The sequence below is a fragment of the Cucumis melo genome, chromosome 1 (genome assembly GCF_025177605.1).
Source record: "Cucumis melo cultivar AY chromosome 1, USDA_Cmelo_AY_1.0, whole genome shotgun sequence".
Taxonomy (NCBI): Eukaryota; Viridiplantae; Streptophyta; class Magnoliopsida; order Cucurbitales; family Cucurbitaceae; genus Cucumis; species Cucumis melo.
The window spans coordinates 16455118-16470957 of record NC_066857.1 but is presented as its reverse complement, the minus strand read 5'-3'; the positions used below and the strand labels follow the sequence as shown (position 1 = coordinate 16470957).

Here is a 15840-nt window from a genome sequence, read left to right as displayed (position 1 = left end):
AAATAACAAAAAAAAAAATTGATTAAATTAATTAAGGAAACAGTTAGGCCTAAAACATAATTAATTAATTAATTAATTGGAAGAAGAAGAAGAAGATGTAGGCATAGAATAGGTTTAATTTATTATGGAAAACAAATCAAACAATGGGATATGAATAAATAAATGAATCGATGAAAAGCTACCAAACAAAAAGAAAAGAGAGTGAAATGGGAGGAAGTAGTTGAGAAGGTTCAAGAGACACAGAAAATGACACTTCAAATTGTAACCAAGCTTTATTTTTCTAAGAAAAAGCAACAAAATTAATAGTCCCATTTAAAAGTAGACCGTGGTAAATAGTTTAATAAAAATAGAAACTAAAATTCAATTTATCCATACTATACTTACAACCTAAATATAAATGAAAGTAATTAAAAGATATGATATGGTTTCATAAAAGGGTTGGATGAGGAGATGTACGGTACACGTGAAAATAAATAAATAGGAAGAAAGTGATAGGGAGGGGTGCGTGGGGGGGTGCAGGTGTGGCACATGGGTCCATGGGCTCCGCCGGCCTTTGGTCCATTCTTTTCTGAATCACTTTCATTACACAGAGCCACACAGGCACTGCCTCACACTCATAGGGAACCCAAATTTCAACCCTAAATTATTGACTTCCAAACGACTTCTCTTCATACTAATAATAATAAATAATAGTAATAGTAATAATGCTCAACACACACACATACTCAGATTGAATCTCTGTGTATTTTCCCTCATTCATTATCCTTTTCTGTAGACTTTCAACGTAAAATTTTATTGAAATTTAAAGAGTGATTTATAAAAGCTTAAAGATTTAATTAATACACTACAGACAATTAATTGTTATAAAAAAGTTAGTTTCACCCCTTTGATTGAACAGAAAAAATAAACAATAAGAAAAACATTTTTTTTTTTAATGAAAAGTAAATAAGAGAAATCCAAGAGTAATCATCATTTTCTTAGTGAATCCCTTCTAATTATAATTTTACCATTTAACCTAAAAAAATAAGATTTTAATATATATCCATTGACACCAAACTTATATTCTTTTACGTTAGAATTAGTACGTAAAGTGAACTAAACAAATAAAATTTCATTTATCTAAAAGTTTAATATTTCAATTCATGCAAAATATGTTTACATGGATAAGAGAAATCTAGGATGTAACAGATCTCACTTTATCCCATGAAAAATAGGCTTATGATGCAGTAAAAAACGAATTGTTGTCTCTTGTTCCAACACATCATCTAAATATCGTACTCTTGCTAATCCTACTTATGAGGTGATCGTATATCTTTGATGGCTGCTGGTTGACATGGGGCTCCCAACACTCTACTACTATTCTCCATTATAACAATTATAATTGTATTCAGATTGCTCGTAATGATGTTTTTTTATGAAGAGACAAAGCACGTTGAGAATGACTATCACTTTATCTACCACCATTTCTAAAGTTCCACTATCCGACTTCAACCTATATCTACGTTCAAACAACTAATAGGCATGTATTCTCACCAATGTGCGCTCCTCTACTCGCTTCAGTCAATTGCATTGCGAACTAAAGCTGACTTCTACTCTCTCAAGTCTCACCTTCAATTTGAAGGGAGGTATTATTGTATTTAATTTTTGTATTTGTTATTTAGGTTGTCTAGATCTCGTATTATTTTTAGGCTATATCTTATATGTATTTGTACCCTTGTATTCACGTATAAACCACCCTAAAATTTATAACCTAAATTACAAATTGTTATAACTCGTCTACTTCAAAGATTCTCTTCAAAACAAAAGTTGAAATTGGTCTAAAAGAAAAATACAATCAAACTTTTATTCTCTAAATCTTAATACTCCAAAATAAAAAAAAAAAAAAAAAATGAAGTCAAGCAGAAGTACCAAATATTTCCACATAAGGTTAAAAAAATATAGGAAATTGTGTATATATATATATATGTATTAAATATTTGAAAATAAGATTAAAAAAAAAATTAAACATTTATAGTGTTTAATAATGGGGGAAATGCCAATTTAATTATTTAATTGGTCAGCTTAATTGAAAAAGTAGGTGAGGTCTAGTTTTTAAGAGAGTTTTAATGTGTGGGAGAAATTGGAAACTTACACAACATGAAACAGAATATTGAGTACACTTGATTACCAACTTATTACTATTATTATTCTTTATTATATTATATTATATTATATTATGAAATTTAGTAGAAGCTAAGCTACACTACTACAGGGTCCAAAATCCCCTACTAACATAATTCTATAACTTTTAAGCTTACTTAGGCCAACATATTAATTACACCATCAGTCCCTCTTTTTTCACATATCAAAAACTCAATAGTTCTAAAACAAAATTCTAATAAATTATCTAGCTCGTTCATACATCAATAAAATTAAAATTAATTTTCGTAAATGATACGATATCCAACTAATATAACTTATACTATATTTTTTTTAAAATGTAAGATCGATCTTCTGTTATCATTTTAGAAAGAAAAAACATAATTATAGATATAGTTAAATTAATGTAAAAAAAAAAAAAAGAAATTGAAATGGGGAAATGTTAGAGATTGAAGTTTGGATGAGAAAATGGATAAAGTTAAAGAGAAAAATAAGTAAAAAAGAAAAGGAAAAGATAAGAGGAGGATAATTGGTGGTGTTGTGTTTTAGGTAAAAAGTTTTGACATTGAAATGACAGAAACTTAGAGATGGGGAACATTTTTTAGATTGGAAATAATAGAAAAAAGAAAGTAATTACTCAACCAAATATCACGTAAAAGTACTTTAAGCTGCAGCAGCACCAACTTACACACTTTTTCATGTGTCTCATTTTTTTCTTCCCCCAAAATGTTGTTTTCTGTGTATCTATATATATATAATATATATGAATTGATTTGAATGTAATAAATAATTTTGGTTAAGAAAATATAGGTTTTATATGATTAAGAAAACAAAGGAAAAAGGAATGCACAATGGAGGGTCTCAGCCTCAGGTCTTGAATATTGACTCCTTTTCAAAACATTATTATATAAAATTCAATTTCATTTCTTTTTATTTATTTTTCTTATGAATTTTGCCGACAAAATAGTGGCCTTTCCATAATTGCTCTCTTCTTTTTCTTAATTTTGTTTTTAGGTCAACCATATAATAAGAACACCATTTTTAACAAACTCTTTATGCTTTTTGTTTCCATTTCAATACAAATCATTTCAACTACAATGATCATTCATCCCAATCTAATTGAGCACAAACAAAATTACAGGATGAAAGAAAATGAAATGTAATGGAGATTTGTTATTACTATTACTGTAATTTTGTTTGTGCTCAATTAGATTGGGATGAATGATCACTGTAATCCTGTTGTTTTCATATTTATATGTAATTAAATTGAATTATCAACCAAATTGTTACAATGTTTAAAAATATTGGTTTCTAAAATCTAAATACTTTAATTAATTTGAAATATAAAAGAATTGCTCTTCCACATGATCCTCTAATTTATAACAAGTCAAAGATTCAACACCTTATTAATCAATTTTGCTTTTGTCCCCCTAAGTTCCCAACAAACACTATTAAATATTCTTCAATTTTTCAATTTGAAACCCAACCTTTTCTTTTTCTTTTCTTTTTCTTTTTTAAAAAAATCTTAGTATACTTCCTATTTCGTCTCGATAATTTTAAATTTTCCATTTTAATTTAGCTAAGTTCCAAATAATTCTTTCATAAACTTTCTTCTACACATCCAATTAAATAATGCAATTAACCAAATACATAATTAACCAAATACATAAAATGTGTCCATATATTTTATTCAAAACTCTTCAAAGAAAGTTTTTGTCTAGTAAATTTTTTATACTTTCAATTTTACGTCGATAAATACATACATTTAAAATGTATAATTAAATAAAAAATAAATAAATCTAAAGCAAATTAAAAGATTATTGAAAAAAAAATAAAATGAATAATCAAATAGATATGAACAAATCAAAACTCTTTAACGAATATCCTAGATTCTCATGGAGTAAACATGGCCAGACATTTTAAGATTTTTGGATATCCTAAGATGCATTTTTGGAAAATGAATCTCAATATTTCTCGCATCCCCATTTTACATTTGTTATTTGTAAATCGATTTTGACTTGCATTATATAATTAAAATAAGTAAAAAACCACATATAAGTATGTTATATCATAATTCTTATTATACTTTTTATTTGGTCTCAATAATTTTAAAATGTTCAAATAAGTTAAAAAAAGGGGGGGAATGAAATTTAAGAAAAGCTTAAAAAGGGGAAACAATCACATAATAAAAAAAGAATCCATCAAAGGGATTACACAAAATGGAACTTTCTTAACCCATAAAAAATGGTTGGATAAAAAGGAGAAGAAATGGACAAAATAAAGAGAGAGAAATTAGGAGTTTAGTCTAATTTTGAGACTTCTTCTTATTATTATTGTTGTGTTTTGAATAAAAAGAAGAAGAAGAAGAAGAAGAAGAAGAACTAAAAAAAAAACAAACAAATCCAGAGATTCTCCCTCCCCTCCTCTTAAATTGAATTATATATACACATTATTATTTATGATCATGATCATGATCATCATCGATCACCAAATTCAATACTGACTCAGTCCCCTCTTTCTCTCTCAATCCTCCATTTTTTCTCTCTTTTTAAGCTTTCTCTCTCTGAGATCTCTGACCCCTATACTTTAGTCACCAAATCTGCATCTCTGATCTCTCTCTCTCTCTCTCTCTCTCTACCCTTCCCTATAATCCCTCTTTCTCTTTCATCCATCATTAAAAATTACCCCTACCATCCATAATCCATTTGCTATTAATTATATCGTTACAATCTAACTCTATTGTAACAATAGAACCATCAATTTTACATGATGATAGAAAAGGTAAATGTAAGATGTTTAGTTAAAGCCAAATGTTCATAAGAAATACAAATATAAGAGAATGAAAAAGAAGAAAACTACTAGATAAGAGATATAGTGTGTATCAAAAAAGGAAGTTAGAGGGAGAAAAGAAAAGAAAAGAAAAGGAAAAATAGTATTATAGTATCGTAGGCGCTGTTCCCTTTCCTTTCCCCAACTTCTCCTATTAAATCTCTTTTTCTCTTTCTCTGTTTTCTTGTCAACCTCTTCCCCTTTGCTTTGCCCTTCCCAAAAAAAGATTTTTTTTCTTTTTGGTTTTTCTTTTTCACCACTTATTAATTTTTTATCTCTTTGCAAATACAAAATTTCATTAAAAAAAAAAAAAAAAAAAAATCACTTCTTTTTCCAATGCATATATAAATAATATAATTCATTCATTTCTCTTAAAAGCTCCCCATTTTCACACCTCTCCTCTACCCCTTTCTTTCTTCATTTCCTTGAGAATCTCAATCCAACTTCTTCTCCCATTTCTCTTTAAACCCTTCCATTCCCTTTCTTATCCCTCCTTCCGAATCCATGGCGGTTCACGCTCAGTTCTACCCTGAAAACCTCGTCTTCCCCTTCCCCGGCAACTCACCACCCGATTCCCTCTCTCAATTTTGCTTCCAGAAACCGCCGCTCATTTCACCAACCGAGTTTTTCTCTGTCTCTAGCGTCGGCGACGGTGGCGATGTGGGCTCTGTTTTGAACTTCACCAAGAATCCTCACCGGACGGCCGCTGCAACGGCGGGGTTTTCTCAATGTGTGAGTGCACATGTTGAGAAGCAGAGACAAGAGATCGACCATTACATTAGATTGCAGGTTCGAATCAAAATCCATTTTAGGATATTGAATTCTTTTTTATGTTTTCTTTTAGAATGATGTTTGTTTTAATATTTTGAATCTTTTTTCTTTTTTCTTTTTTATTTAGAATGAGAGCTTGAGAATAGCGTTGAGAGAGCAAGGGAAGCAACAAATTGTAGCATTAATGAAGAAAATCGAATTGAAAACAGCGATTATGTTGAGACAAAAAGAAGAAGAAATAGCCAAAGCTGCTAAAAAAACAATGGAACTTGAAACTTTCTTGAGAAAATTAGAAACAGAGAATCAACTTTGGCAAAGAATTGCTCAAGAAAACGAAGCCATGGCTATGTCTCTCAACAACACATTGGATCAAATGAGAGAAAGAGTTTCCAATTCCTTCGACGATGCAGAATCTTGCTGTGACATGAACTCCGCCACCGCCGACGAACAAATTCCGGCGAGAAACAGAGGAACAGAGTGCTGCTCTGTTTCAGAACAAGGGAAAATGAAGAACAAGAAAATGATTTGTAGAAGCTGCAATTGTAGGAATTCCTCAATGATTTTCTTGCCATGTCGACATCTTTGTTGTTGTAAAGATTGTGAAACTGTTCTTGATTCATGTCCGGTTTGCAATACGGGGAAGAAAGCAAGCATAGAAGCTTTGATTTTCTAAGGAAAGAACACAAAAAAAAAAAAAAGAGAAGACACCCAGAATTTTCTTTTCCGGGAAACTGAGAGAAAATCATCAGATAGAAAATGATGAAGATGATGAACAGAAAAAAAAAAATTGTCAATAGAAGAAGGCACTGTTCTTCAATGTTTGTTTTCTTCTTATTATTATTATTATTATTATTTTTTACTGTTTCTTCTGATTTTGGATTGGAAAATTGTACTTTGAAACTACCAAAATGAAGTGGACAGATTATTACAAGACAGAGCATCTTTTTCTTTTTCCAAATCCTTTGATTCTAATAAAACTTTTTTAGGTTTTAAAAGATTGATTTTGATTATGTAATGGCAGTTTTTAGTGACCCATTTTGGGGATTCATTGTCAGAAGTCAATTTGCAAAATTTGAAAGGGAAAAAGATTTGTCAGATTGGCTCAGTGCTCTGTTTGGCTCCATTTGTTCATCATATAAAAATTGGTATATTCTCATCTTTCCATCAATATATTTTTTTCTAAATTAATTTATTGAAATATGACATTTTTACATTTTTTTTTTTAGTCAATCGATCCATCAAATCGATTTGACCAATTTAGATTTGTTGGACATTTTTGCTTATTGAAAAATTAGTTGTCAATTTTCATTTCGATTTCGATTTCGATTCTATGCTATTATTACCTTTTTTTTTTTTAAGTTAAAAGTTATTTTGTTTGATTATTACAGAATCCTAATTAGGTCTTATGTTACTGTTTTACTAACTTTAATGGATATGAGTTTGATTTCAAATTTTGTGTTTTAAAAATTAACATGGGAAATAGTACTTATTTTTTTTAATTCAATTGCTTATTTTAAATTTTGCATTATCATAATTCATACAAAAAAAGAAAAAAGAAAGAAGAATACTATATAGCATTCTCCTCAACACTAGTCTCATTTGACTTTAGTATATATATTATGAATAAAACCTTAAAATCGGTATCCACCAGTAGTTAAATATTTGATATCTATTACTCATTTTCTTATTGCTACTAACAATGTCATTTCTTACATTAAAAATAGTAAATAGTACTTCACCAACTTCAAACTAATTATTATAGTATTGACTATCTTTAACCTCCTACACTAAATTTTGAACATTTATAAAGTATAATAACAAAATAAAAATCAAATCTTTTAGTTTTGTAATTCACACATTAGATGGTGCAAGCATACACATGGGAATAAGAAAATACTATTTCAAAAAAGGAGCAGAATTCAAATTTGAGATATATAATAATAATAATAATAATAATAATAATAATAATAATAATAATAAGAATTAATATTATTTATTTGAATTACTATAATTGATGAACACAAAAATGAGAGAAAGAAAAATGGTTGGGGGTAAGATGCCACATATGGGCACCACAATATTATTTAATAAAAATGAAAGTGTAAGATTATGGAGTATGTTTAGTGAAATGTGTGCACAAATTAATTAAGATCCACCAAACACATATCCCCCATTTTTGGTCACTAGTTTTGTTTTTAATTTACATTATTATTTCATTATTTAACCAAACTAAACTATAGCTTTAATTATAATGAATCTTAATTCAAAGTTTAAAAGAAAAGAAAAAAGGAAAGGAAATTATTGGAAAATAGGGTTTAATTGGGCAGTTGGATATCATTCCGACATGTCGTTCAACAAATATGATCCGGTGCTACGCAACCATGTTGTACTTCTTTTTGTAGGCCAGGTGGCGAGATCTGATTGGCTTTGTTTTTTTTTAAAAAAATTTCAAATTTCAATTTCACTCTCCCAGAATCGTGGGGAGCGGACGACACTAATTTCTAATTTTTCCCCATTTCATTGGGAACTTTGATATATAAGTTTAGATGTGTGTTTGTGTGTATAGATATACAATTTTGGTCCTTTATTTTTCACAACTTTGGAAACTAGGGATATCAAATCTTCATACTTCAAAATCTAATGTACTTAAATTGGGCTCGTTTTGACGATTCTTTTAAATTCATTTGGGTATATCCTTTTTGAAATATTCCTTTTTCATCATCTATTATAACCTTTAATGTTCGTCTATGTCCTTATACTTTGAAAAATAACAACTTTTTTTTTATCTGTTCGTTTTGATTTTTGGTGGATAAAATCTGTTTTTTTTTTTTTTTTTTTTTTAAGATTATGTACCAAAACGAATGAAAGTTGAAAATATAAGGATCAAATACTTTAAGAGGTGTAGTTCTAGCAACATAGGATGGTGGAGTGATTTATTTCTCTAAAAAGAGGACAAATGAATTGAGTTTTTTTCTTCTAAAGAAACTAATTCAACAAGTGGACATCGCTTTGTTACATTTTTCTTTTGTTGTTTACTAGTGTTCTGTAATTGTAGTCAAATGTAAGTCCCACTATAAAATACGTAATCGACAAAATATAATTCTATAATGGAGAAGAAAATCATCAATGTATAAATTGAGTTCGGGAGATCGGAAGTTTGGACCTTTTGATCTTCAATATATGCCAAAAACAGTTTAGTTAGACTTTTGTTGGTATTAACCATGTATTTAGTAATTTGGAGTGTTTCAATTAATTAAAAATATAAAAAGAACATTACAATAGCAACCTACATTTATTAAGTTCGCCTTCGTAAGTAAACAACACTGACTTTTTTTTAACTATGATTATATCAGTTTGTAGTAAACACAACCGAAAGAGTTTTATCCTATTTACGATTTGGATCCATTACGATTGGTATATGAACGTAAATCTATTTCGATGGAAGAATTTTGATCGTGAATTAATAAACTCGAGGATCTTTAAAAGGTTTTATGATAAAAGTGGAGTGGAGGGGCATTTAGAGTATTTTGACCAAAGAAGAAAAAAGAGGAATATTGGGAATGGGGAATGAATGACCACATTATCCTTTGCTTTTGCTTACACATTTCAAGTTTGGTGTTCTAATTGTTACAAACAAATCAATATAGGATGGACCTACTAAACCTAAACCTATCTCTATATCTTGGATTTCTCAAGGGTTCTTCACTAAATTAGCCCTTTAAATATTTTGTTTTGGATAAATGAAAAAAAAAAAGGATTTTTGGACCTTTTTTTTTAAAAAAAAATCATCTTCCAAGTCTTTTTTGTTTTTTTATATCTATATGAGTTGGAATATAGATGTAGTCAATTTTCGTTATCCTACAATGTAATAGATGATTTGGATGGTATGTTCGAGAGAAGTTTTGTTGATTGAGATAAGAATAAGTTCTTCCTAGGTTTCAAAAGTCGATTGATGAAAGTTCATTCAAGAGGAGTACGAATCTCGAATATAGCTTCATGTCAAGAAGAAGACATTTTAGGAATATAGATTATGTTTTAAAAGTCATTTTAAATAGTTAAAACTTTTTTTTTTTTTGAATAATAGTTCGAGATATTCGTGCAATAAATTAAAATCAATTTTTATTTAGATATTGCATTTAAAACTTCAAAATCGAACATTAAATTTATCTTGAATGTTTAAAACGATGTGTTTTCCATTATTTTGAACATAACATTTGTAATGCTAGACATTTCAAAATTACTAAAAGGACGTGCTAAATACGTTCAACACGTTTGCAGTATGACTTTAAACTACCAAAAAGTACACTTAAATTTTGCTATTAGTTGAAAAAAAATACTCCTATTCTTTTAAAAGTTTCAAAACTACTATTGAACTCTATAAACATTACAAAACTATATTGGAAATAAAAAATCAAAATTCTGAACGAAAATTAGTACACAAAGCAATGTGCCAGTGGCCTGCAACAACATCAAGCATTGTATGTTATTGTTAGATCATTTCAAGCCTCAATTCTTTTTAAGAATTTTTATTTCAAAGTTAATTTTGAAACATGTAAGAATTGCCCAAAAAAAAAAAAAAAAAAAAAAGAAATTGGCAAATCTCAAGGACTGTACTTAAAATGTTGATACAATTAAATCCATCAAGTTTAGGGTGTGATTTAACAAAAGTAAAATTAAGAGACAAAATACCATTTTGATTCCACATTTAAATCGATTTTGATCTCATTCAAAGTAGCGACTCTCTTCATTCCATTCTTATCTCCATTAAAGTAAACAGAGCATTAAATTTTTTATTAATGTTTGAAAAATCAGATTGGAGGAACATTGTTCAGTTCATCCATTAATAGGCTTGGGAAAATTCCAAGTCCTCTTTCTCCGTTCCATTAGTCAATCCAAGTCACATCACATCACAATTACATACTATATATTCTTTCTTTATTCCCCCTTTTTTCTTTCAATGAAATCACCAAAATACATTGCTCAAACTTCAAGATAAGAGAAAAAAGAAAACAAACAAAGAAATAAAATAAACAAACAATCTGACTTTGGAAAAGAAGAATGAAAGTTTGCAAGGATTACTATTATTATCTTTTTAGTACAGAATACACCCTGTCCCATGTCATGAACCTATACAGAAAATGAAGCCATCTCACAAATATCAATCAAATCTTAGCCATTTTGAACAGAAAAATGTCAAATATAAACTATTCAGAATATCATTTCTTGACAAACATTTTATACAATTTTGAGATCCATAGAGTACAAACAAGATCCAAAGCAGGAAAAGATAAAGTAAGAAAGAAACAAATTGCGTGGGAGAAAATTTTGGTTACTCCTCTATACTTTTTAACTTTTATATCTGGCAATGATAATGGAGTATTTTGGGTAAATGAATCAGTAGAGACTATAACCAAGAAACTGGCTAATGATAATGGCAAGTCCAAGAGCAATGGCTACAAAAGAAGCAACCCAAGTCAGTCTTTCAGTTATTCTAGGCACTCTATCTTTCAATGCCTCGCTAAACGTGCCTATAAAAGCAGTATAGCTTCCCATTGAAATAACTGTTCCAACTAAAAACATAAGAAGAAATGCAGCGCCGGCTACACGGGAAGGTAAAGCAAGGGCAGGCAAAACTATCATAAGTGCATCAGGTTGTAGACCATGAACAACTCCAGTGGCAAAAGTAGCAAAACCTAACTTTTTACTCTTCTTATTGCCTACAACCATTGGTTTCTCTAGTGTTTCATAGATGCCGACATCACATTCACCATTATCTAGAGCTACTACAAATGGGGTACGAATTTCTGAAGCTTCCCTTATACCCATAATACCTATAACAAATAGGGTTACACCTACTATTATTGTGCCCCAGGTTCTGAGAATTTCAATGTGAAGCTTATCTTTTAGCAGTAGAAATAGTAAACCAAAAATGACCTGACCTGCATCATGACCACAACCCCAAAGTGCTCCAACTGCAGCACTTTCCATGCGGCTACACCCAATTGAAAGGGGTGCAAGAGCAGCGAGGTGATCTGGTCCTGATAATGTGTGTAAGCAACCAGCGAAGAAACCAGTCCAAGCACTATTTAATAGTTCACTTTGGATCAGACGTCGCCCAACTGCTACAGCTGCAGGACCTCCAGTTTTAGCTGCATTTTGAAAAGATGCAAAAGCTGCTGGTGCAAAGACTGGTTGAATCAGGATCAGAGCAAGAGCAGAGAGAACAAAGAGTGAACTTTTGACCTATGCAATTTAACAACGAATGAAAAATTTTATCAGTTCTAACTTCTAAGAAGAAAATACATAACTACAGACTAAAGCAAAGATATTTAGTATCACAGCCAAAAGGGTCTTTGTTATTCATAATATGAAGGCATGTTTTCTCCAGACCTGTGGCTATCCATTCTGCTAATCCTTAAACTAGTTATGCATTAGGTTTAAATAGATAAACCCAAACGAAAAATGTAAAACTAATTGGAGATGTGAGATTTCATCGGTTTTAACTTCTAAGAAGAAAATAAATAACTACATACTAAAGCAAAGACATCAAAGAATCAGAGAGCGAAAAGGGTTTTTTTGTTGTTCAACATTTATACCAAGTTAATAGCTATAAACAATATCAACACTTTTTTTCTCAAGACCGACGGCTATGGCTGTCAACTTTGCTAATCCATAAACTTGTTATGCATTAGATTTAAAAGGATAACCCCAACTGAAAAATGTAAATTAAACTAACTAGTGATGTGTACGTTTCTACAGTCAATAATTTAGATTGTAAATCATTCACTAATTCCATTATATTGCTTCGTAAATGTCAGCGATGCTTGAACATTTGAACAGGGCTGGGATTTTCGTGGTGTCCAAAGAGTCAGAAAAAGATAAGGCGACAGAAAATAAAATCGTAAGTTATAGTCTGTATCTGTTTTTGAGTGTGCGACCACATAGAAATAAATAAACAAATGGAAAAATTCAACCTTCATGAGTACCGCTAACAATAAAAGAAGAATGCCACATTAAACAGAAATTTCTCTGACCATACCCAATGTTCTACATTAAGGTCGTTTTCAAGATTTAATCCACAACAAGTAAAATCTCACTCAACGGTCAAGACAACTGAAACATGATCCAAAAATTTGGATTGGTGTAATGCTAGAGCATACATATGAAGTTGTTGCCGATAATTGTAATTCATGAGAGACATTCCTCGTAGAATCAGGTGACTGGAATGTACATGACTCGTATAAACAGAAATTATACAATAAGTTCTAACTGGAATCCACATCACTCGTATAATCAGGTGAAACTCAAGCCATAAAATTCAACAAAAATGACCTAAAATTCGATAATTAAGTCAAACTGAAAGAGTTATAAATCAAACGAATCCCTATATTCCAAAAATCGCCTAAAAACAAATAAAACGCGTTTGACCAACGGAATTCACAAATATAAAAGAAAGGAATTACTTTCCAATACCTTCTCCTTTCGGGCGAAAGGTTTCAGGAAATCAGGTTTAGGAGAGTCGGGTGGAGAATCGGACTGGAAAATGGAATCAGCGGAGGAATTGGGCGATGAAAAACAAGGAATGGAAGAAAAAGAAGGCTTGTCATTCTTAAAGGAGAGGAAACCAAGGGGGTGAAATCCATGGCGGGTGGGGAGGGGGAAATTGGGCCTAAGGGAGTGAATAATGCGAGCAAAGCGAGGAAGAACAAGAGATGAATTAGGGTTAATGTTGAGGGAAGTGGGAGAAGAAGAATAGAGAAGAAGTCTTTCCATAGAGGATGTTGGCCGTCGACTTGGGCGGCGGCGGCGGCGAGGAGGAGGAGGAGAAATGAGGCTTCCCTGGGTTGGTGGAGTTTGGAACTTGGAAGATAGAGAGAGAGAGAAGAGTCCAAGTAAGACAGTTGGAACTGAAAATTGAAATACCCAATTTTCTTTTTTTTTTTTTTTTTAAATATTGTTTTTTTTTTTTTGTGTCCCGTCCAATGAGATTAACGTGGACTCACCTATTCCATACTTAATTTAATTATTTTGTTTCAAACACAAAAATAATTATGAATATTAAACTAACCCAAAATCACTCTTCACCAATTTCATAATCAATTTTAATTTAAATTTACTTTTCAAATTTCAGTATGCTATTTTAAAATAAAACATATAAATTAAGGAAGGAGGGAAATTATTTTTTAATTATTGTTTTTAATTTAAAATCTCAACTACCATTTTCTAATGTTATTAATAATAGTAATTAATCATAAACATATTCAACTGTGCAATAAAATTTTGAAACTTTAATCCGGAGAGAGTAAATTTATTTCGTAAAACTAAAGTGACTATATAATTTATGGACAAAACATTTTACTGATTTTTGGAATCAATATTTTTAAATATAATAAAATAAATCGAAATAATATTTACATTATTGTGAAATTGTGTTATATTTTTTAAAATATTTTGTCAATATTGTTATTCTTGAGTCTCGTCGACGCAATAAGGTGAAATTTGTGGTGAAATTATAGAACAACACTTTACCATCGAAGCACCTTGTTCATCCATGCACTTTAGGTGGGAGATATCCAAAACTTAATAAGTGAATATTTTGACTTGGTCTACAATTCATATTTTTGGCAATTTTTATATTAATTAAATAGTTCAAAATTAATATATTTTATTTTAATTAAACAATTTAAAGCAGTAATTGATTAATTAATATTTAATATCAAATATTAAATTATTGTTCTAGTTATCGACCAGGATGGATTCGATTGAACTAATTCGAATCTTAATACAAATTTTTTATACTCAAATCTTATTTAAATATCATTTATCTCCTAGTAATTATTAATTATATTGTATATTATTAATGAATTATCCTCTAAATGATTAGAATGATTCTAACTTCCTCAATAAAAATGTTCTAAGTTTAATTTCGTAATGAGCTAGTGGAGGGACCTAGGACCTACCGATCATGAGCTTCAACAATCTGATATTAACTAACTAAACTCTTTAACCCAATTAATCATCATTCCTTAATTATTAGACTATTTAATATAACTCTTAACTGCACTCTCCTCACTGTCGATATATGTGTCTATTTAATATAACCATGATTAGTTAGTCAACCCTTCATGAGTTGTTCATTAAGTTTTGCTGATCCTCAAATGATCAATTGGTCTATAGTCTAACTATTTAAGTCAAGTCCCTTTTCGGCTAGTGAGAGTGTGGAGTCCATTGTTCAAGTCTTGGAGTCAACACTTAGGGAACAACTTCTCTACTATCTCTAGATGCGTGTACGCTTGAATGTTGTCTTGCATTCTATGACCACGACTATATCTATCCAGTCTAACCTTGAAATGGGAGGTCTATAAGCATATCTAATAGGGGTTAAGAATAACCCGACAACCTGGACTACCCAACCCATATTATATGGGATGGGTTGAAAATTTTGATTTTTTTCGGGTTAGGTTGGAAGGTTGAAAATTTCGGGTCAACCCAACCTGAATTAATATATATATATATATATATATATATATATATATATATGTATGTATGTATGTATGTATGTATATATTACATTTTTTTATTTATCAAAAGTTAAACAATCTTATGAATTCTGAAATTTTTTTGTTGCTTAACTTGACATGAAACATATTTAATTTATACTTGATAATTTTCATTTACAAACATTAAAAATTTAAAAACGAAATAATAGTAATAATAATACAACCCAACCCATATTTTACGGGTTGGGTTCTAAACATAGTTTGGGTTATTCGGGTTAGCAACCCGAACAACCCGAAAATATGGGTTGAGTTGATAATGTCTCCCAATCCGACCCATTTATACCCCTAATATTTAAAGATAATTTCACGTAAACATGGATTCATAGTTATCTCAGGGTTGAGGCCAAGTTACCTAAGTCGTCAAAGTTGGAGTAGTCAGTTTTAAACTATAAATAGTCTTATGATTAAAAATGTCTGTTTCACGATCTCATTTGATGCAAACTTTTTACATTGGATGCTCCCAATCACATGTCTCAACATGAATGATTCAAAGTAACATCATCTGTACTAAATACAAAATGGACAACATCCACATTGTCTT

At 30.2% G+C, this 15840-nt stretch overlaps 2 protein-coding genes across 2 annotated transcripts; one reads left to right on the top strand and one right to left on the bottom strand.

Annotated features, from left to right (window-relative positions):
- The first annotated feature begins 4982 nt into the window (after positions 1 to 4982).
- On the top strand, positions 4983 to 6674 carry LOC103490285 (probable BOI-related E3 ubiquitin-protein ligase 2). The gene is made up of 2 exons (XM_008449734.3): positions 4983 to 5757; positions 5867 to 6674. The coding sequence occupies exons 1-2, from the start codon at positions 5473 to 5475 to the stop codon at positions 6410 to 6412; spliced, it is 831 nt and encodes a 276-aa protein (XP_008447956.1). The 5' UTR covers positions 4983 to 5472; the 3' UTR covers positions 6413 to 6674.
- A 4256-nt stretch (positions 6675 to 10930) lies between these two features.
- LOC103490284 (uncharacterized) lies at positions 10931 to 13659 on the bottom strand. Its single transcript, XM_008449732.3, has 2 exons — positions 13213 to 13659; positions 10931 to 11982 (listed from the first exon to the last, which is right to left on the bottom strand). The coding sequence occupies exons 1-2, from the start codon at positions 13510 to 13512 to the stop codon at positions 11134 to 11136; spliced, it is 1149 nt and encodes a 382-aa protein (XP_008447954.1). The 5' UTR covers positions 13513 to 13659; the 3' UTR covers positions 10931 to 11133.
- Between the last annotated feature and the right edge of the window lie 2181 nt (positions 13660 to 15840).

Bases quoted from the DNA above. Each gene is read 5' to 3' on its own strand.
- LOC103490284 (XM_008449732.3), bottom strand. From the start codon at position 13,512: ATGGAAAGACTTCTTCTCTATTCTTCTTCTCCCACTTCCCTCAACATT. The intron at 11,983-13,212 runs GTATTGGAAAGT...TAAATTGCATAG, and splicing joins CTTTCGCCCGAAAGGAGAAG to GTCAAAAGTTCACTCTTTGT.
- LOC103490285 (XM_008449734.3), top strand. From the start codon at position 5,473: ATGGCGGTTCACGCTCAGTTCTACCCTGAAAACCTCGTCTTCCCCTTC. The intron at 5,758-5,866 runs GTTCGAATCAAA...TTTTTTATTTAG, and splicing joins ACCATTACATTAGATTGCAG to AATGAGAGCTTGAGAATAGC.